The sequence below is a fragment of the Pteronotus mesoamericanus genome, unplaced genomic scaffold (genome assembly GCF_021234165.1).
Source record: "Pteronotus mesoamericanus isolate MK-2021 breed Mesoamerican mustached bat unplaced genomic scaffold, CSHL_Meso_final scaffold_705, whole genome shotgun sequence".
Taxonomy (NCBI): Eukaryota; Metazoa; Chordata; class Mammalia; order Chiroptera; family Mormoopidae; genus Pteronotus; species Pteronotus mesoamericanus.
The window spans coordinates 4,393,531-4,415,871 of NW_026555326.1; the positions used below are offsets into that span (position 1 = coordinate 4,393,531).

The 22,341-nt window shown below is 48.5% G+C and overlaps 2 protein-coding genes across 5 annotated transcripts; one reads left to right on the plus strand and one right to left on the minus strand.

Annotated features, from left to right (window-relative positions):
• Nucleotides 1-1,971: 1,971 nt before the first annotated feature.
• FCMR (Fc mu receptor) lies at nt 1,972-16,151 on the plus strand. Of its 4 annotated transcripts, XM_054563452.1 has the most exons (8): nt 1,972-2,083; nt 8,667-8,999; nt 9,736-9,867; nt 10,786-11,008; nt 12,417-12,547; nt 12,819-12,977; nt 13,325-13,383; nt 15,573-16,151. In XM_054563452.1, exons 1-8 carry the CDS (start codon nt 2,047-2,049, stop codon nt 15,747-15,749), a joined length of 1,251 nt encoding a protein of 416 aa, XP_054419427.1. In that variant the 5' UTR covers nt 1,972-2,046; the 3' UTR covers nt 15,750-16,151. The 4 variants fall into 4 exon arrangements, with proteins under 4 accessions (XP_054419427.1, XP_054419424.1, XP_054419425.1 ...); XM_054563449.1 differs by lacking the exon at nt 8,667-8,999 and having other exon boundaries at nt 1,976-2,083; XM_054563450.1 differs by lacking the exons at nt 8,667-8,999; nt 9,736-9,867 and having other exon boundaries at nt 1,976-2,083.
• Nucleotides 16,152-17,574: 1,423 nt separating this feature from the next.
• On the minus strand, nt 17,575-21,780 carry IL24 (interleukin 24). The gene is made up of 6 exons (XM_054562828.1): nt 21,698-21,780; nt 21,255-21,456; nt 20,051-20,113; nt 19,014-19,172; nt 18,574-18,648; nt 17,575-17,658 (listed from the first exon to the last, which is right to left on the minus strand). Exons 1-6 carry the CDS (start codon nt 21,778-21,780, stop codon nt 17,575-17,577), a joined length of 666 nt encoding a protein of 221 aa, XP_054418803.1.
• Between the last annotated feature and the right edge of the window lie 561 nt (nt 21,781-22,341).

A 22,341-nucleotide genomic window follows, 5' to 3' on the forward strand; every position in this document is an offset into this window, starting at 1 on the left:
TAATGTGGTATTTCTGAGGGTTTTATTTGGGCCACACAGGATGTGAAAAACCTCTCCTCCCCATGCACCTCACATATCCTCAGCACCTCCTGGAAGGCCCAGCCATGGCGAAGCCAGCCCCTCATCCTCACACACCACATGTTCACGCATCACACACTCACAGCTACACAACGCAGATTCACAAATTATGCAATACACATTCACGTATCATAAACACGTTTAGCCACATGTCACATAGTCACATGTTACATACCGCACACATCATGCAGTCACACACTAACATGTCACATATGACACATTCCCACTCCATTCCTCACACTGTCACACATGACACATATTTCATGCACTGACATATCACAGTTGTGTACCACTCATCTCTCACACATTACGCACTACACATTCACACTCACACATAGTCACACCCACAACACATTCATTCATTTGTTCTCTCTCTCCAAGGCAATCCCAGTCCTGGAACCCAGCAAATGCCAGTGCCCAGCTGCGTGCCAGCAGTAGGGCACTAAGCAGAGCCCTCCAAGTCAGGAAGGGTGGAGGCTGAGGGGCCCTGGGACCTCTGGAAGTCACTCACTCTAACCAGAAGCCTGAGGCTGCTCCCTGACAACTTGGCCCAGTATGGCTGGAAGCTGTTCTGGGCTGGTGGAGACACAAATAGGAGTGGGCGCGGCAGCCTGCTTCCCCCGCACATGCTTCCTCTGCACCTGTTCTGAGCTCACACTTGAATTCCACTGCGGATGTCATTGTTCTGTGTTTTGAAGGGCATGTGACAAATCTGGTGTGTGGGGGCCAGCAGAGAGCGGTGTGCACTGAGGGGCCCGGAGGCCCTGTTAGCCACATCATCCCCACAAGGGTGGGGGAAGGAGCCTGAGTCCTCTGTGGGCACAAGTGGCAGCAGTGCCTGGAGGTGTGGCCCTGGGAACTGACCTAGCATGTAACCTACAGGAATGAGGTCTTGGGAACTCTCTGATAAGTGATAGCCCCACACGTGTCCATAGTGAAGGGCTCCTAGAGCACTTCCATGAGCATGGTCTCTGCTGGGCCTCATGAAAGCCACGTGAGGTAGGCAGAGCAGGCCCATCCTTATTTTATCAATGACAATACAGAGGCTCAAAGCCCAGAACCCAGGACTCCTGACTGGAACCCAAAGATCTTTCCATGATACCCCATGGCTGTTTGCCTCAGTATATATCTCTCTTCTTCATCAGTTATTGGGCTGTGCTCTTGGACCCTTGAGGTCCTGAAGGGATAGCTGCAGCAGGCTGTTGTGTCTTTAGGCAGAGTTTTGTGTGACCTGTCATACCCTGTGTTCACTGGACAGGGACCCCTGCCAGAAGGAAGAACCTTAGGGAGATAGTTAGGGGAGGTGAAGGGTGGCTTATTTGAGGCTAAGACCCCCGGAATAATATTGTATAGGAGAGAATGTTAGGGATCATCGACTCCCCTTTTTACTTCTAGATAAAGAAATTGAGATTCAAAATACAGTTAGTATTTCTGCATAGTAGGTGCCTAAACATTTGTCAGGTAAGTTCAAAGGCTACAGCCAGCACCTCTGGCTGAGGCCCAAGCTTCTGCCCACACAGCCTTCCCAGATGGAGAAAATGGTGATGAGGCCCTTTTATCCTAGAGACAAGAAAACAGGTCAAAACACTCTGGCTAAGGCAGCAATGAATACACATAAAGCGCAGAGCCTTCTCCAAGAAGAAGTGCCCAAGACAAAGAAATACAATGCTTATTAGTTTCTAAAATCTACCTAGAAGGCCTTTGAACCCTGGTGACCCATTCGCATTCAACACAACATGTTTTCTCAACTCCTGACTTCCGCTGTGGTTTGCCGATGTTTTCTTTTTTAGTCTAAAGCTAGCATGCAAACAAGAGGGGTTGTTATTTCCTCATTTTCAAGCCTTGATTCTCTCACACGGGCCAGAAATCTCTTTCAAGCTCCAGACTGTGACAGGTTCCTGTGTAAGCAGTGGGTCGCTGCCCCTCTGTCCTGGGGCTCTTGGATGGGACCTTGCTCTGGAAGGAGCCATGGACCTCTGGCTTTGTTTTCTTTACTTCCTGCCAGGTAAGTGCCACGGGGAAAGAGCTTGCACATCTTATAAGGTTTGAAATGGCCACAGGTAGAGGAGTAGCTCACATCTCCAGCTCTGATGTTCCTGGACAGATTTAGTTGCAAGCCATTACCTGGTGCAGGACGCAGATGGAGGCCATATGAGGCTTTGGAGACCCTGCCCACTCCTACTAGTGCCCCTTTCTCCACTCTAGACACACCTCCCGTTTGGCACATGTAGTGACCCATAAGGGCTGAAGGGGTCACCTCTCCCAGACATATAGCCTATTAATATGGGATTTCAAAGCAGGTAGCACCAAAGTTTTTTTCTTCTTACCTCTACATTCCCTTTCTTTGAATCTCACTCTTGATTTTCAACTTTCAACTCTAAATCCTAATCCATTCAGAGCCCTGGTCCATTTCCCAAGCTTCCTATCTCAGTTTACAACTGTCTCCTGGGCACCCCCACTTCCATATCCCACCCAGCTCTGAAGTGCAACATGCCTAACACCTTTCAAATTCCTCACTCATCACCATCCAAACCAGCTCATCTATCTAAACTATCTCTGACACTAGCCACAAAATGTTAGAATGGCTCTTTACTACCTCTTCCCCGTTTGTTCCCAGCCACATTTTGACCCAATCAATGGCCAACTCATGTACTTTCTAGATTTGCATTTACCAGGATGAGAAGCGATGGCAGCCTCTACGAGAGAGGGAATGGAAAAGAAAAGAACACACGGTCGGTCATCTCTCACTTATCTTTTCACTTCCTTCAGTTTGACCCGCCTATAGTTCCAGATTATGTTTCCTAAAAGACTGACTCTAACCATAGGATTGCCCTTCCCACTGCCTACTGAATCATATACAAACCTCCCCCTTGTGCTCCTCTTTATTTCTGAGCTTATCCCATCCCTCCGCACTTCCCTAACCCCCAACTAAATAGGACTTCTCCTTGAACATGTGCTAGACTTCTTGCCACCAGCCCTTGCTCTTGCCATTCCTTCTGCCAGGAACATTCTTAGGCTCACCTCCACCTTCTGTGGGTCCTTCAAAGCTAATCTCAACCATCACTTCCTTCCTAAATGCTTTCAAAAACCCTCTCTTCTGAACCCCAATAGCTGATCCCATTCTGCCTTGTATTGTGGTTCAGGGTATTTTTTTTTTAATTAAATGGTAATCTTGAGGATCAAAATAGATTTTTATTCATGCTTGCTTTCTTTGTGATGATTTCTTTGCATATGGAAGAAAGTCAAATGTTTATCAAATTTAAGACTGAAAAACCCTAAAAGCCCAAGGGAATAGGGTTTTAATGAAGTGTCAGACTTGGTGAGAGGTGGCAGGACATATGTGAGTGCAATGTGAGTACAATTAAACATAGGCCTCAGAGGGAAGAGGGGTTGGGTGGCAGCAGAAGGTCTCTAGGAGTGAAGGGTACATAAATTGTACCATAGCCATCTGTCCTAAGCAATACCATCATTCTCTCTGGACCAGAAAGGCCCAGACTCTGGTCCTTGTCCTTCTCCATTTGTGCTCATCCCCACAAGTTAAGGAGTTCACAGATCCAAGAGGATGTACCCACTCCAAACCCCAACCAACACCCCCTCTTCTAGACCTCGAGTTCTCTGTCCATATGCCTCCAGGCCTACTTTCAATGATGGTGTGAGCTTCTATCCTGGGTCCTCTATCCTAGAGTGACCCCTTGGTCTATTAAAGGGTAGCACAGGTGGCTCTTTGGAAAGGAGATAGATGGAGCTTCCACCTGCAAGCTGGGGAATCCATCACATATATACAAGGACCTTTTTCACGTCAGCAGGAACCAGGGATGAGAGAGAAGGGAGATGAGTCAGAAGCTGGGGCAGGAAGCTTGGGGCCTTCAAAGCCCTCACAGCCACATTTTAGAGTGGACATCCAAAGAATATATAAATTTGTAGAAATAAGGGGATAGAATATACTTTAGTTAACAGTTTATTAGTTTGGTTTATAACTTTAAAATATTTAGACATATGATATTTGGGCCTTTATTTGTATTCATGCCCCAGGTCCTGCAAATGTTGGGGTGGTATTGGTCCCTGAAACCCAATGCATGAGTCCCAAGCTTTAGGCAATACTGCCTGGAGACTTAGGTGGTGTTGTGTAACAAGATTGTATCATGTGGTGTAGACTTTCAAACTTTGTTTCCTTGATCACTAATAATAATAATACATACATATATACATGCACTCATACGTATATATGTACACTAGATAGCGTGACCCAGGACACACACACACAAACCTACAGTTTGTTCTTGATTCTTTCATATGGGAATGAGTTTTGGACTTCAGCAGTTGCATAGATGTTGGTTCTATTTTCTGAGATTCAATGTGCTTGTGAAGGATTGGGTTTTCAAAGAGATCAAGGGGTGTTTTTTTGTTGTTGTTTTTTGTTTTGTTTTTTTGCCATTGTAATTTTGAAACACATATTAGATATTCAGGTGGAGTCCAAGTAGAGACATTGGAAAGGCAAGTCTGGAGCTCAGAAGTAAAGACAAGACTGGAGATACATGTTTGGGGGAAATCTGTACGGAGTTGGCATTAAAAGCTGTGAGAGTAAATGAGCTAGTGTGGGGAGAGACTGAGGGAGGACAGAGAAAGCAACAGACCCAAGTATGAGGCCCTGGGGCAACCCAACATTGGAAGGTGGATAAAGAAGGAGAAGGAAATAAGGAGACTGCAAAGCAGCAGCCATTGAGAGTATGATGTCAGGGTAGCCATGAGGAGAAAGTGTTTCTTTTTTCTTTTTCTTTCTTTTTTTGGGGGGAATGTGTGACTTTTTGTTTCTGGTAGGAAAAAAAAACAAAATCACAATGATGAAGCCCAGAGGGATGGCAGCTGAGGAATCCCAGGGCAGGCTCCTGCTCCAGGCTCCTCTGCTGGCCTGGGGCTGTGCTCCCTGGCTGCAGCAGCCTGGGCTGAGGAGAAAGCTTTCAAAGGTTCGATTTCATCAAATGCAGCCTAGAAGGAGAGTAAAATGAAGACAAAGAAGTGAACATTAAACATGGCAATCAGGAAAATTTGGGTGGCCTTGATAAGAGCAGTTTCAGTGGAATGTTAGAGACAATTAATTCTGACAGGTGTAAGTCGAAGAGCAATTGACAGATGTGCAAGTGGATTCAGTGATTTTGGTGACACATTTGAGAAAGAGAACAGACCACGGTGGCAGCTGAAAGGGGAGGCAAAAGTCAACCGAGCGGTTTTCAACACAGGCCCTATGGAGCATGTGTGTAAGCCACGGTGAGGCAGGAAGAGAAGAGAGCAATGAGGCAGGTGGAGAAAGGATAATTGCAGAAGAGAAGTTCTAAAGAAGGTGAGCAGGATGGCGTCAGGACACAGGTGAAGACACTGGCTTCCGATAGGAAGGGGAACATTCTATTCATTGGGACAAAGGGCAGACAGCGGGTCTGGACATACATAGGATAGTGTATGCGGAAGTGGAAAGTTGGGTTGGATATTTCTCTTCCCTTTAAAAATCCATGCTCCATCTGATAAACATAAAAGTCTGAGGCCAGCTTCCTTCTTCCAGAGATTGTGCTATGACATGAGTTATAAGCTCCTCATCACTACTTGCCCCTTAGAGAAACATTGCAACATAGAACCCAGAATCTGTTTCTAGTGCACCGTCACCAGCCAAGACCATGTGATCCTTTACCTTGTTTGCATTATGAAAATTAATTTTTTTCCATGTTCTAAACATCTATTCACATCTAATTATATAATTAGTGACTTTTGAAATTGCATATATCCTTTCCTCCCCTATAGCATCACTGTAAATCAAGTCACCAAATTATAGATTAATGTCACTTAGTAGCTTCTCTGAAATAGCATTAAACATCTTGTTTCCTTTATATAGCTTCTTTCACCCCTGTCTTTCTTCCCAGAATCACTTGGAAATGTACCATAGTTATAGCCTAGAATTATAAAACTTTAAGGGTAACTGGGATGCCCTTATTTACAGTGCAGATGCCTAGGCCTCAACCTGGACCAATATAATCACCTTGACTAAGGATAGGACAAGGTCATCGGCATCCCAGCAAGCCCCCCACATGAATCTTAGCACGTTGTGTATAAGTTCTAAACCAGGAGGTTATAGCTCTCTTTCCTCTGTTAGGGAAACCTGCTTTTCTAAGCCTTGGATAAAAGTTAGAAGCTACTATGAACTCTCAGGAAAGCTGAAGTCTGGTCATTTTCATCTTGTCAACTAGTGCTTCCTTGGAAACAGAGCTCAGTATACCCAGCAGCTTTTCTTGTGCTTCATCTGTTCAGTGTTTGCATAATGAGGATGTCTTAGTTAGCTCATGCTGAGGTAACAAAATACCATAGAATGCATAAACCATGGATTAAACAATAGGTGTCTATTTCTCACAGTTCAGGAAACTAGATGTTCAAGGCCAAGGTGCCCGCAGGTGCCCTCTTCCTGACTTGCAGATGGCCACCCTCTCCCTGTGTGCTTATGTGATCTCTTGTATGCACGGAGAAAATATGGACATGAATCCCATTATGAGGGCTGTACCTCATAACCTCGCCTAATCCTAATCACCTCTCAAAGACCCCACCTCTTGACACCATCACATTGGGGGTTAGGGTGCCAACACATGGATTTTGGAAAGACGCAATCATGTAGCCCATAACAGTGGATGGAGTAAAGCCACTGATAATGTCTGCCTAGGTGATAATCCCTCTCTACTCCGTCACACACCTGACCATTTTATAGCACCTTACTCTTGGGGAAGTAGCATTCACACCCATGTCTGGCTAAGTTGGTCCAAAAACATTCACATGTTCGCTCTCAGGTGCTGAGCTTTACAATACATGCAAGTGTGGGTCGTCTGGACACACGGAGTGATTTCTTCGCCCCCTTGATTGGGTCTTTGTTGTTTGCACAGGTTCACTTCCATTGTCACGTTCCAGTCATGAGACTATCAGGGGATTTAAAGCAATGTTGGGTTATTTGTGTAAGAGTGTCTGTGTCAGGTCTTATGTATCTGGCTGGCCCCGCTGCTTCTCCCTACCACGCTACAATAGCTGCATGGCTAGAGAGTAACATGCTCCTGGAAATGTTCCCTTCCAGCCCCTCTCCAGCCTCCTCTCCCACACTTCATGTCCACAAGACTCTTTCTACCTCTTTAAATGTTTCCATGTTCTTCCCTCTTCCTAAACATCCTCCTCAGGTCTCTCTGTTCATCCAGAAGCCCTAAGCCCCACTTCTTTCCTTGACTCTCCTCATTTTGCCAAACTCCTGGGAGCTATTCTTCACGTGTGTCTGTGGATGAATTTCAGAAAGTCTGTGAACTTCTCTCCAGCCCTTGAACGTACTCTGTTCTCTCTCATACCCCCACCTTGATGGGAGTGGTTTACATTGCTGGAAGCATCTCTTCTCTGCCATCTAAGTCCCCCCAGCCCCACCCTAACACACACATGTCACCCCAGGAACCCTCTTTCCAGAAATATGCAGACACTTACCAGACCCCCTTAGTTGACAACCATACCCAGTTACACCTCCCTCTCCAGCTGGTTCAACTGCATTAGACCTGCCTTCTACAGCCGAAGCATAGCTTTTGATGTCAGGGATTCATGAACCACAACTTTTATCCCCCCCTGCTCCACACCCTCCCCAGCACACACACAACACACACACCCATGCATACATGCACACACACACTCATGTACACCCTTGCTTTCCCTCTACGTTCCCTACTGCAGTGAAGACACTCATCATCCCTCAGTCGCCCTCTGTGCCCAGTCCTTCAGGTCACAGCTGAGATACCACTTCTTCCAGAAAGCCCTCCTCAAACTGCACCATCTCTCTGCAACAGCCTGGATCAGGTGCCCCTGCTTGATGTTTCCAAGGAACCCTGTGTGTCTCTGTGCCTTTTCCTGGGACCTGTGACTGTTGCTGTGCAGTAGTGGCTGTCTATTGGTATCACCCACTAAATGATTCCTTCTGTGAGGGAAGAATGACAACTATCTTACTGTCCCATGAAAGGCATTCAATAACTGCTTACTGAATGATTTAACAAACAGAACTGGGTGTGAATGGTTGTTTTGGCTGAATGGATCTGAGTAAAACAAAACTAGACAGAGAAACCTGTTGCAGCAAAACTGTACCATGCATTCCAACACCACGCTGAAGTCACTTGGGGGTTATGTGCTGTTTGGGGTTACCATGGAATATTCTCTCTCCTTGGAATGGAATAGTAGTTTTGACTATATTCCTGGGGGTGGGGTTGGTGTCTGGGGCCTTATTGAGGATGGGTTTGGTGGTGAGGCTGAGGGTTATGTTCAGGCTTGGGCTGGGGAGAAGTATGACTGAGACACAAGCTTGGGCACAGAGATGAACGTAGAGTTGGATGGAGGATGTTACTAGGAGGAGGCATGGGAAGATGCTGGGGAGGATGGGACTGAGGCTGAGAGCCGGCTGAGGCTTGGGCTGACAAGGGGATGGGGCTGTTCCAGGGATGAGCGTGAGGCTGGACGAGGGCCTGGGGTGGAAGGAAGCCTGGAGTTGGGGATGCGGCTGGGGATGAGGCTTCCTATACGTTACCTCCCTTTCCCTGCAGTATCTGGAGCTCTGAGGATACTCCCAGAAGTCAAGCTGAAGGGGATTCTGGGCGGATCTGTTATCATTGAGTGTCCACTTCCTGAAATGTCCACAAGGGCATACCTGTGCCGCGAGGTCAGATCTGATGTATGTATCACCGTGGTGTCCAGCAACAAATATGTCAAAAAGGAATACAAAAACCGAGTCACCCTGGATCTGCTTCAAGACCAAAACCTCTTCATAATAGAGATGACAGAGGTGACCAAGAGTGACAGCGGAGTCTATGCCTGTGGGACAGGCATGAACACAGACCTGGGCAAGGCCAAGAAAATCATCCTGGATGTCTACAGTGGTAGGTGCCTGACCTGATGGAGACCCAGCCCACCCCCAAAACATTCCCACTCAGGAAGGCTGGGACAGCCATCAAACTATAGATAGCAGTCCCCCAGACTCATGCAATTGCCGTATTAGCCAGTCCAATGATTAATGGGATTTGTATAGTTGAAACCTCGTAGAGTCGATTAAATTCATGGTCCACAGAACTTTCTGTCCAAACAAGACTAAAAAGTCTAGTGCTCTCCTTGTGTTGCCTTGTGTCCATCCTACCTAGGGCATGAGAGGGTGTGGGGGCTGAGACTGAGGAGGAAATTGGAAGCAAAAGGACATAATTATCCCATTGGAAATATCAGAGACGAATATAAAGGAAAAACAGTTGTTTCTCAAGCCACATTTGCAGGCCAAACTTGTTGCTTTATGATTTGATCCTTTCCATATTTCTGCTGAGTCCTGCCTGTCTCCTTTTTTCCATTGACTTCCTCACACACATGCAGCACTAATTCAACAGCCTAGAAATCCAGTGGACAGGGACTGTTGACAGGGTTAGAGTGAAAGAGTTTTTCTTTCAGGGAAGCCCCAAGCCCTCAGCCCCCAGCCCCCAGCCCCTTTCTTTTTCTGCTCTTCTTGGACGCTGCTCTCATCCCCTCTTACCATCCACCCTGGCTGAGTCGGCTTCGGCTCCCACCCCCGTCCCTTCCCCAGGCTTCCTCTCCCCGCAGAGCCCACCACTGGATTCCTCTTGCCTCCCGTAGACTATGGGCCATTCTGGGAAGAGGAGCCGATGCCTGAGATTCCACTGTGGTTTCAGAGATTACTACGTGAGCCGGGGCCCCCTTGGTTCCCAAATCCTGCGCATGCCAGTTCTTTCGAATTCGTACCCAAAGGTCAGTTTCCCGAAGCTCGGGTAGAAGACATGGAGGAGGTGCTATGGCATTGTGAAAAGGGAGGGGGTTTGTGTTCAGTCCCTAGAGTGATTAGCAGAGCAGAGCTGAGTCTCAGATGTATATTTTCCTGCCTCAGGAAGGGATTCCTCCCTGGGAGCTGCTTCTAGGTCCTCCAAGACCCGCCTACAGCCTGGATGCGCAGCTGTGGTTACAGAACTTACATCACCACTAGATGGCACCACAAGTAACTAAGTTTGCGCTCCATTCACAAAATCTAGCTGTTTCATGAATGCTCAGGGAAACCAAAACTGGGCAGACGTTTCCCAGCTGGAGCTCATTATGATTCCTGATGCCCATAGGGCAGTTGTCCAGTTGCTGGCATACAGTGATTTTTTAACAACTCTATTTTGCAGTGAAAAAAAAGATTATACTAATGATACTGTTACATTTCCATATCCTTTTCCTGTTTTAAATGCATTTTGACATGCAACATTTTCATCATATCCTCACATCTACCCTGTGAGGTAGATACACTAATTGAACATTGTGTCACTAAAGGGATAGTGTAACTGTACCCGGGTTGTGACTGACAGATGTGGAACAGGGGAGAAGAGACAAGCACATGGCAGAGTGGGAACCGAACTACAAACAAGGTTTTCCATGATCTGAGGAAGGCAAGGTGTTCTGCCTGGGAAGTCAGGGGAGACTTCCTGGAGAAAATGGCGTTTGAAGTAAATATGGCTAGAATGTACTAGGTGTAGATGGCAGGTTAAGAAGGCATTTCAGGCCACAAGGAGCCAGAACAAAGGTAGTCTAGGTGGAAGGGAAGGGTGTGTTCAGGAAAGAGATGGTGAGCCCTTCCTGCTGGAGACCAGAGTGTACGTGCGGAAGGTCACTGTTTCCTGCTGTCTCCCACAGTAGCCACATCAGCGCCAAGGACAGAGGCCCCTCCAGCACACCACTCCTCCCCCACCACCCCAGTCACTCGCCACCCTCAAGTTTCCAGATCATCTTCAGTGGCAGCTACCAAGCCCACAACTGTCCTGCCATCCACCACAGACTCAAAGACCTCAGCACCGGAAGGGCTGCTCAGGCCCCAGACAGCCAGCTACAACCACCACACCATGCTTTACAGGCAGAGGTAAGAGGCCTCCATCCTCCAGCATAGGCTAGAAACCAGGCAAAACAGTCTGGAGTTAGGAGATCCCCTGAAATCTTCCTGAAATGTCTGCCAGCCAAGACCCTTCTTGGCTTTGTCTCTCGAAGGCCACTGTGAAATAGACCACCTATGAGTATAGCACATGTACCCTTAACATGAACGCACTTGTCAGTGCCCCACAGGCGATCCTGTAGGAGCCAGGCCCCAAATTTTCAGTCGTTCAGCATTCATTCAGATCTGTTTTGATGGGAAAAACTAAATGAGGATAAAACTTACTACTAAAATTAAGTATTATAATTACTTTCACGTGTTTCCTTTTACTTTGTCAATGTGGCTATTAGGAAATTTAAAATTACATTCGTGACTCATGTTCTATTTCTATTGAACAGCACTGGTCCAAAGGCACGATGCACTCCAGGAAGTGCTGCAAGGGACCACTAGGGGACAGCATTAGAGCACCCGCCAAAGAAAAGCTGCAATAATTGGAATTGTTTTTATCTAAGCAAAGATAAACATGTTAGTGAGGAAAGGAGCCTTCGACTTCATTTGGGTGTTGGAAGTGAGGAAACTGAGACTGTGAGACCTAAGTGGTTTCAAATGGAACCAGGATTCGCGACTATTAGTTCAGAAAATTACAACAGCCTATTAATGAAGAATTAAAGTCAATCCAATCAACATTTTCTTACCAAGTGCCAGGGAAGTGCTATGTCCTAAAGATGCAGAAAAATGAAGACATGCAATACATAGGTCTTATCTTACTAATGAAAGTCTGACTGTGACGGTGTTCTAATTGCTATGAACACAAGAATTGGGACAGAGAGAAAAGAATTGATTCTGATTTGCCATGCTTAGGGAAGAAAAGATGACTTATGCACTGGTCCTTCGTGGAGAAAAATGGAGGGAAGACCTTCTAGGCAGAGGGTGCACCATGAGAAAAACATCCTCATTTCCACAGTTAAAAGAAACTAAATCATTTAATATTTGCAATAATCTTGTGACAAAACTGGGGTGCAGCAAGCTAGAAGGGGATCTGACATTTGTTGACTGCTGCTTAGACCAGGTGCACGAAGTTCTTTTCATCCACTATTCAGTTCACCCTTAATCAGTTCTGTGAAATAGGTTTCACTTGACTCATTTACAGGGAAATGAGGCTCAGAGAAGTCAGGAGACTCGTTCAACATCACGCAACCAGTGAAAAGCTGAATCCAAATTTGAGCCCAGGTTTCCTAACCCCGGAAACAAAGCTCTTTGTCTGGAGGGGCAAAAATTCGCTTAACAAAGGGACAAACTGAGCCACGTCAAAAAAAAAAAAAAGTCACCAAAAAAGGCAACAGTGCTTCCTGAAACCTTCCCTCCTCACTGACCTCTCTCCCTCTGCTTCCCTCCTCAGAGCCTTCAACTACGTCCCCGGGTCTCGAACGGACGGCCAAGGATTTCACATCCTGATCCCCACCGTCCTGGGCCTCATCCTGCTGATGATTGTGGGGCTGATGGTGAAAAGGGTCATCCAAAGGAAGAAAGGTGAGCGGTAGGGGCTCGGTTAGGGAGAACCGAGCGGCCCAAAGAGCCGAGCCCCGCGGGGATCCCCGAGGATAGTCCTAAGCTTTGGACGAGCCGCCTGGTGTCTGGGTATCGAGGGACGCGGCTGGGGGAAGCGGAGGGGGCGGGATGGTCCGGAGGTGGGGGCGACGAGGAGAACCGCCTGGGCCCTTTGGTCTTCAGTGAAGGGTAAGCCTGCGCCTGGCACATTCTGAGACGTTCTCCTCTTTCCCTGGGGCTTTTTGCCGAAAAGCTCTCTCCAGGCGGGTCCGCCGACTGGCTGTGAGGATGAGCGCCCTGGAGGCCTCCCAGCGGCCCGTGTCGCAGCGGCCTCGGGTGTCGCCGCGGCCTCGCTCCCAGAACAACGTCTACAGTGCCTGTCCTCGGCGTGATCGGGGGGTGCAAGCTGCGGGTAAGCGGGGGTGGCGGTGGGCCGGCTGGCGAGGAGGGGGAGGTACGGGTGAGCGGGTAGGTGAGGGCAAGGGGGATGCGGACGACGCGGGCGGGGTGGTTGGTGCAGGCAGCAGGAGGTGGGTTCGGGGGAGCGGGGAGCGGGAACTGGGGGCGGCGGAGCAGAGGGTGGAGGGACCAGCCGGTCAGTCGGGCTTGCTGCCGCGGCGGGAGCAGCGCAGACCCTGAGGGATGCCAGGAGCGCTGGGGGCCGCGGGGCCGACCCTTCCTCGCCTGGGCTAAGTGCGCGGCTGGGGGTGGGCCGGCCCCTCGGCCACGCCCTCACCCCGGCCTCCCCGGGTCCCCTAGGTGAGCGAGAGGCACCAGTCTGCGGCCCCGGAGTGTCTACGCCCGCCGCCCCGCCGCAGGTAAGCTCCGCCCGGGCCCAGACCGGCCGCGGGGCCCAGGCCGGGCGGCCCCAGAGCTGGGCGAGGACCGAGCGCAGTTCCTCCAGCCGCGCGTCGCTCCGGGCGCCGGCTTTCCCGGCACTTCCTGGGCGGAGTCCGGAACACGTTGTTTCGGTTCCCTTCTCCAATGGTGTCAGGGGACTGGACTTCCCAACAATGTGGTAGGCTTAAGTCACCTGGCTTTTAGCCAAGCGATGTCCTGAGTACTTAGTAGAGGCTTACAGATGTTAATTCTACAGTGCAGGGCGGACTTCCGGTGGAAGACATTCGATTTCTAGGAGGCATTAAGGAGGGAGAAGCTACACGCTTTGACCCAAAGATGAGGGAGAACATCCTATTACTCCCTAAGATGAGAGGAGTTAGTTTACCCATCACTGGAGACACTCAGGCCTGGCCTAGACGATGACCTGATAGATGTCAGGATACAGAGGATTCCACACCTGGGTGAGGAGGGTTCCTCTTGAAATCTCGGAAAGGACATAGGGAACTCGTGTTTCTATCGATGGCCATTGGCAGGTGGGTAAAAAACCTTTAGACTGTCCACTCATCTTTGTTTTCCTAAATTAAGGAAAAAAGATTTTATTCTCTAAAGTAGCCTACCGTAGATAAAACACTATTTCCTTAGGAACCACGGAAAACTAAGTGTGGCCAATGTCCCTTTTTAAATTAGGGTGTAGACTAAACTAATGCAACAGACCCTAAACTAGAGGGCTCACAAGATGGAAACTGCTTCCTCCCAAGTAAAGGGGGGGAGAGGGGCACAGAAAGAAGTGGCCTGAGTCAGAGGGTCATCCTGGGACTAAAATTCCTTCTATCTTATTGCTCCACCATCCTCTGGAGTCTTGCGTGGTCCATGGTCAACACCCAATAATCACATCCAGCCCACTGAGGGAGAAAGAGAAAGCTGCTTCTTTAAGATGTGCTCCTGAAGTTTCACACATGACTTTCTCTCACATCCCATCGGTGGAGAAATGTAGTCCCTGGCTGGGTAATCTCGTGCCTTGCTAAAATGGGGAGCCTGATGGCAGCAACAAGTGACTGTTCTTGCCACAGTCCTTTCCAGCTTCTTGAGTTTGCTGTCATTCACCCCTGCTAAAGAGGGTTCACAGTGGCGTAGGCAGGTCCAGCAGTGCCCACCTTCTCTACCCACTCTACCTTACATGCACCCTTGTCTCCTGAACTGCCCTGTGACCACACGTGCCCTCACCTGGAACTGTAGCTTGCTCAAATTGTACCCTTCCTTCTTACTTGGAGATCTTATTCCCCCTTTGGGAACAAAAATCTTGTTGGAACAAGTTCACAACAAGGTGCATATGATGAATGACTGAATATTTTAGCCTTCACAAGGAATATTTTAATTTTTTAAGTCAAATAAATTAATCTCAACGGGCGAACTATAACAGGCAATGGAGGATAAGTACAAAAAGTAACAGATCCTTCCAATGAGCACTTACTGAGTGCCTACTGTGTTCAGGAGGCTGGACTTCTAGTTCTCAGCGCTTGTGTTTAAACATATGACCCATCACTACCACAGCCTTCTTGGGTGAATGTTACGATACCTGCACCATGTTGGGAGCATGGCTCAGCCCTGTCCCCTGAGAACTGGCCTGTTCTGAAAGCAGATGATGCTCAAGTTTCTGTCTGGGGAAAAAGAGCACCGTTGTGCCCACATGTCCTACCGCCTTTCTTTCTTTCGCCACCCAGCCCTTTTCTGGAATACACTATCACGCCACGTCACCGACTCTCTGAGCCCTTACAATAGTGCTGGAGTGACTCACCCTACTTCTGAATAACTCCCTAAGAAGATGTATATTTATTCCACAAATCGCATCATCCAATCCCAGAGGGGAAATTCCTCTGGCAACTGGGTTTCCTTCAGGCTGGTGCTTAGCCATGTGACTTTAGTCTGAGCCCCATTTAAGGCATTTCCTGCCCACATTTGATCTGTGTTTTCCAGTTATCTCAGGTGAGATGCCACCCTGAAAATCCCCAGGGCGGAGACACCTGATGGAGCTCAGCCACCTCTGTGCCTTTGCCCTCTGGAAGTCAGGAGCGTAAACATGCCTTCCATTGCCCACTGTAGGAATCCACCTGGGGGAATACTAAAATCACCCTACCCAGATCCAGTGATGCTTCTTTGATTGTTCCAGGTGTCTGAAGCTCCCTGGCCCCATGTGCCGTCTCTGAAGACCAGCTGGGAATACCTGAGCATCTACTACCAGCCTGCTGCTGAGAAGGAGGACACTGATTCAGATGACTATGTCAATATCTCCTGCCTGACTAACCCCTCCAGCTGTGCCCCTGGGCCCAGACCTTGGTGCCAATGAATCTTGTCTGTCTGCTGGTTTCCAACATCAGCTCCATCTGTTTTCAGAGCCCTCATTACCTCCCACATCCCACCTTGAGTCTCTCCCTGTCTGATCGCCCTGGGCATAGCTCAGTCCCCACAGCTTTTCTTGCACACCTTTGCAAAACCCCCATGGCTTTCAGGTGGGCTCTGGCCAGGCAGAGCATTTGTCCTGATGCCACCTGATTCCCCCAGAAGCCATGTTATGGGCTATGGGTTTTGCAGACTATCTTTGATCACGGTTTGTGCTACCTCAGCTCTTGGGTATGTGGCATTAGGCTGGAGCGTAGGCATAGCTGTTGTTTCTGGAACCTTTCCCAGGCCTGGGCCTCATACCAATAGAAGGCCCCTGGACTGCACTGTGAGGGTATGCCTCAGCACTGTGAGCTAGGAGGAGACCTGGTATGAGATGCCCCTGGCAACATCTTTGCCCTGGTCTTAAGGGGGGCACTTACTAGTGAGCTTTACTCACCTTGTGTCCTATAGTAAGGGCAATTTATTTTGATCGTATAAAGGAGCCTAATTTTCAGAACCATATATATCTCCCTCTATCTATAAATCCCCTTTAAGCCTCCCTTTCTGTATACTTATAAGGAGCCTGGCCGTAGCATTGCCCTTCTTTTAGAAATAGTTTTTGTTGCCTCTTTATCCTTCCATTCCCCAGCACTGATATCTGTGCATGTACCTTAACCTTCTTAGCAATGACCATTACATCTCTCTGCTTTCCGAAATGCACATTATCTCTTTGGAAAAGGAAAGTGGCCTGGGTTCCCTGGAGGTCCAGGTGCTCTGCAATAAGCACTATTTCATGGGGGAAGAGGTGTCCCATCTCTTCAATATACTCTTACACTTAAATTTTCTGAGCAAGGGCATAGGCAGGCATTGTATCTTTAGAGTGAAGTCAACTACAAAACTCAGCCAGAGCCTGAGACTAGAGAATGCCCAGTCTTGTGGTTAGAAAGGTCTTTCCCCGACACAAGCTCAGACTCACTGGGCCAGAAATAGAAAGGAAAGGCTGCCAGACTCGAGTTCCCTGCCCTTTATTAGCAGGGAATGTGGTCACAGATGGGAGAGTCCACCCACATACAATGACAGCATCAGCAATGTCAGCTTGGCCCTGGCACCCTCTGAAGTGGCAGATAAGGGAAGAATGAGTAAGATAAGAAAGGAGGGCACCAATGGGGAAGGGGCGGTGGGGCGTGTGAGCAAGAACTGAAAGGTTTAGTGAGCCTCCTTTATGTGGGGCACTTAACACATTATTTCTTTTTATCATTTATATTTCAAACTGGTGCCCCTCACCCCCACCCCCACTGCTCTGTTCTGGAGATGCCATGACAATGTGATTTCCATGCCCAAATGTTCAACTTCACATTCCAGCATCCCTCATTGTTCCTCAACAATTCAGAGACAGGCAAAGAATCCATCCAGGTCATTAAACATTTACTGAGCACCACCCATTGCCCCAGATGGTTTCAAGGATCATGGAGGATAAAAGAGAAGCATGAGGCATTGTCTTTGGTGTTTTCACAATACTAAGTCTCACAAATAAATATAGCATCAGTTAAAACACTGACAGGAATTAAATAGAGTTGTAATAAATATAGAAATCTGTGTAGATTATTCGCAGCATCCAAGGGAACCTTCCATGACTGTTGGGGCCACTTAAAGAATGAAGTCTTTGAGGATAAGCCTGGACCAAGAAGAGGACCCATGGTCAAGGGTGTGAAGTGCCCAGAAAACATCACAGGAAGGGACACTCTTTTGAAATGACATGGAGAACAAGGAGGGTGTTCTGGTCTAGGCATTTAGAGCTGGTAGAATTTTTGCATCCAGGTCAGGAGAATGTCCACTTCTCCAAAGGCTTTGGTCTGCGCTGCTTCTATGTCCAACTGAAGGAAAAGAAGAGGTGAAAATCTGCCATGTTAGCTACAACAATAGGTTTTCTTCCAACCCACCCCTCCTGGAGCTGGCCTGGCTCCACATCTCAGGCAGTGTCCCCTTTGGGATGGCCTCTGATGGAGTCAGCTTCAGCCACACATCACTTGTCCTCCCAACACGTGCGTTGCCTGCTTTGGGGCCGAGGACAATGGGCCAGTAGGTATCCATGGGTAAGAAACAAGGGAAAAGCATTTGGAGCCCCTGACAACAGGAGCCACAGAATCCCAGAGCAGGTGGATCTGGTCCACCTCCTGAGTCTACTGTGTAGATGAGGATACTGAGGCCGGTGGTCCCTCTCCTCTGTGTGTTGTTACGCTGCATTTATTTTTTAGGCTGACATATCTGTTTCTTTGAAAAGTGATCAAAATCATATATGTTTTGGGGGCTGGGATGAAATTCAGATTTTCTTTGTTGTCTTAATTTGGGAGAAGGTAATATATTTTCTCATGGTTTTTTTTTTTTTTTCTCATAAACTAGACCATTTGAGCATTATAGAAAATACTGTGTATGGGGATGCGTATTTGGGGGTTATGGGGTAGTCTCCCTTCTTTCTTCCTCACTTCTGACTCTAACTGCCCAGGTCAAGTACCCATAAGCCCTCTCACAGGAAAAGTCTGCAGTTGTGAAGTCAAATTGGAGGGAAATACAATGGCGTTTTAATTTGAAAACTGGCAGGAAAATACAGTATGTAATTTGTGGTGCTTAAGCAAAATAAATGCTAATTCATCTAAATATACCTGTACTCCTGCTAAATCAGGTGGCTTTGGGGCAAGCCTGGCAGTCACCTGCATTGCATTTTGCATTTGATCTCTGAGGCACCCTTCTGGGACAGTTCAAGCAAGCCCTGAGCTCCTGGCCTCGATTACCTGTTTAAATGCTCTCTGGAACAGCAGGAACCGCCTGCGTGCGCTCTCACTGGTAGAGAACATCTTATTTTCCTGCTGGATGACAGAAAAAAAAGGGTGCGCCAAGGTAGACAGCACTGAATCCACATCCTCAAGGAGCCCATGCAGAACTCCCCGCCCTGTGGCAGGGCCTCTTCTAATTCCCACGGCAGCCTGGCCAGGTGAGGGTGATCATTCCATTTTATCGGTAAGAAAACTGAAGGCCAGAAATGTTGAGCACTTTGCAAAGGGTCACCTAGCTGGTTAGATCAGAGCTGGACTCCAACCCAGGACTGCTGGCGTCCAAAGCCGGTGCTCTTTTCCTGGTCACGGAATGAAAGCCAGGACCAGATACGGGGAGAGGAGACCTCACCAAACACGCCATTTTCCATGGGCCCCCATCCTAGCTTTGTTCTACTCACACTGGGTTGCAGTTTTGACAGGATGACAATAAAATTGTTGGCCAGAGTAGAGAATGACTTCTGGATTCTGAATTCAGCTGCCTTCTTATGGTAGTTTTTGAAAACAGTATTCAAGTAGAAATTCAGCAGGGCACGAATGAGGTAACAGCTTTCAGCATCCTGGGGAGGGTCCATGTCACAGTGGAGCCAAGCATCTGCCCACCCCAGCCCTGGATAAACAACCCATGTGTCGCCAAGGCAAGATAAGCGCAGACGAGGCATGATCTTCTAGGAGATGCTGATAATATTACATCTGAAAGGGACTTCGGGGGCACAGAGAGGAGCGCCTTCGGTTTCTGGGAGAAACCACAGACCCAGAGAGAAGGGTTTGCCCAAGATCACACAGCTAGTCAGTGGCAGACACAGGACTAGTTCCCAGGACTTCTGACTCCCTGTTCACTTAATATTCTTTTTTCTCCACCCCACAACTTCCCTAATAGCCCCGCGAGGAGATAGACCCGTTCCTCCTGAGAAGCACCCGGAACTTGGTGGGTGTGAGTTGGCAGGAAAAGGGACTGGAAGGAGAAGAAAGGAGGAGGGAGGAAACCCCCCAGCATCCTTGGATACAGGGATTGCCCTCCAGCCCCTCGAGTGCACAGAGTAGATGTCAGGGATCAGGGCGGTATGTATGTGTTCACTGACTGACCAGATAGGTGATGAGAAGACAGAAATGGGTGAGGAAAAAAGAATGGAAACAAAGAAAGACCCAAGCAGATGCAAAAGAGAAAGACTGATGGCAACTCTTTGTCATCGATCATGGACACAGGTGTGTAGGAGCCTTAATCTCCACCCACTCTCCATGCCACCGCACACATGCCCACATAACCCAGGTCCTGGGTGATGACCCCATGCATTAACTTCTCTGGCCCACTGCCCAGCTTTGTCCTATGTAGGCCCTGTCCAGGACAGAAGTGAAGTCTTGTCAGCCTCTCCAGACAACCCCTCACTCCCACCCCCAGAAGACCAGCCATAGTCTTTCCCCAAGGAGATCTGATTACCGAGATGTTCTGCAGAACCTCCCTCCGCAGCAGCCGGACACTCTTGATATTATCCTGGGCTTGCTTTGGGACAGAAAGAAGAGAGATCTCCAGGTTGGGGTTGGGCAGGCAACATAGAAACCAACCTTGGAAATACATGCTGCTTCCCCAGACCCCTAAATCTTTGTAGTCTGTAAGATCCCAGTGCCCCAGGAAGGGTGGGGCTGAGCTGGCCCCTGGGCTGGGGGAGCAGGTTTCAGCCACAGAAAATCACCAAACTTGGCCCCCAGGGGCAGATGGAATCCCAGGAGTTCTTAGAGCCTCGATCAGGGGTCTGTTTGATTCCTTCCGTCATTTGAGAGAGGAGGGAACAACACTATTTGGTTTAAGGATCTCTAAGGGCAGGACTTTACCTCCTTATTACAAGAGGGTGGGGAGTGCTTCTTCTCTCTCTCATGGAGCTTCCCCTGCAGCCCAGCAACTCATTCATTTCAGTTATTGGGTTTGAGTCAAAGAATCACTGAGGGGAAGGAGCTTTTGAGCTCCTTTGTCCTACCTCCTTATTGTGCAAATTAGGAAACTGATGGGATTGGGGTGCTGTATGGGTTGGTTTCAAGGTCAAGGTCGTACGTAAGTGTCCGGTTCCCAATGCAGTTCTCTTCCATCCCCAGGCTGCCCCATCGAGCTCCCACTTTCTGCATTGCATCTGGATCATCCTTTAAGGAGTTTAGTGCATTTGTGAGGGCACGTGTTAGAGCACTTGCAGACACAGGAGAAATCCAGTCACAAGACACAAGCTGCCCTGTCCCATCTCTGCACTGACCACTCTTTCTACCTTAAGCCAAAGCATAAACACATGGTAACAGACTAGCAGGATCCTGGCTAAAGAGTAGGTGAAAATTCCAGTAGTTGGGACTCAAAGGACTTATGACTTCCCACTGGTGAAGTCTCATGTCTCCCTGGGTTGCAGACGAAGCCTGGATGAATAGCCTCCATTCCTTATTCTTCCTGGACTGCATTTACTTTCCTGTAGACTGACCATGTCTTTCTGAGCCTCAGTTTCCTCATGTGCAAGAGGAAATATGGGCTTGTGATGCCTCTAACTTTATAAAGCTATTCTGTAGGAAAATAATTAGCACAGTACAAAGAGCTCCATAATCATAAAATATTATCCTACCCTGCCCGGTTACCCCCACAGCTGGGTACAGAACAACATTTCACTCACCACAATGTCCCTCATGGCCTGGAAGGCTTCCCACAGCTCTGGGAAAACTACTCCCTCCACTCGGCAGGGCCCAAATTGGAATTCTTGGCCTTGGACCTCTGGTCCCTGGCTCCAGATAAGCAGGATGAGACTCAGGCAGGAGAGGGCAGCCTTCTGCATTGGGGAGCCCATCCACAGCAAAGGAAGGACCAGAAGGATCATGCTGGGAGACAGGGAAGCAGCCCACTGAGGCAGGTCTTCTGGCCCAGGAGTGGGGTGCCTACAGATACCGCCGCTTGACCTGCCTCAGCCAGCCTTGGGACTCACAGACAGGAAGCAAACGTGAGACCTCTGTGGTGTCTCAGAGGTAGAATACTGCAAATACGTGGTGCACTGTGGTGGGGTGAGGGGCTTTCTGCCCTCATCTCCAACCTGCTGGCCTCACTCTCTCAATATATGCCCACCCCACATGCCCATCCACATCACACACACTCAGCACCGCCTTCCTTACTCCGTACTCCATGCAGTCCTCTCTAGCCAGCAGCATGGTGGCCAGAATTTCATCAAGAAGAGTGAAGAAATGTGTGTGTGTGTGTGTGTGTGTGTGTGTGTGTGTGTGTGTTGGTGGCGGGGGGTGCGGGGGGTGATTACAAGGTGCCAAAGAACATGCATAGGGAGCCTAAACTCCGGAGGATAGAGCTCAGCTAGGCGTTTGCTTGTCTGAGTTCTGCCCTGCAGGCACTATGCACACCTGGGCAGGTCTTTTTCTCATCCCGGGTCATCTCTGATTCCTCATCATGAGGTATTTGAGGGATTAATCCTCACTCTGCCACCTCAACTGACGACTCATTTTGACCATAAGAATCAGCTTTTCAGATAGCTGAACAAGAGGGAGGAATCACATTTCTGGATGAATCACCTTAAAAACTTGCACTATAGGGTTCAGTGGGGAATGACTGTGTGAAGAGGCCCCAGGCTAGAGGAAGATGACCCATTATCTACTTATCATAACTGTATGCAGAGCCTTCCTCCTCCCTGCCTTCTTTGCTCTTTGCTTTTCTTCTCCCTTTCCTCCCTCCCTTTCTTTTTCTCTCCCTCTCTTTTTTCC

Coding starts and splice junctions, on each gene's coding strand:
- FCMR (XM_054563452.1), top strand. CDS start 2,047: ATGGACCTCTGGCTTTGTTTTCTTTACTTCCTGCCAG. Junction 11,009..12,416: donor ACCATGCTTTACAGGCAGAG/GTAAGAGGCCTC, acceptor TTCCCTCCTCAG/AGCCTTCAACTACGTCCCCG. Junction 12,548..12,818: donor GGTCATCCAAAGGAAGAAAG/GTGAGCGGTAGG, acceptor TTTGCCGAAAAG/CTCTCTCCAGGCGGGTCCGC.
- IL24 (XM_054562828.1), bottom strand. CDS start 21,780: ATGCTGCTGGCTAGAGAGGACTGCATGGAGTACGGAGTAAGGAAGGCG. Junction 20,114..21,254: donor AGGCCATGAGGGACATTGTG/GTGAGTGAAATG, acceptor TCTGTCCCAAAG/CAAGCCCAGGATAATATCAA. Junction 17,659..18,573: donor TCCAGAGAGCATTTAAACAG/GTAATCGAGGCC, acceptor CTTTTCCTTCAG/TTGGACATAGAAGCAGCGCA.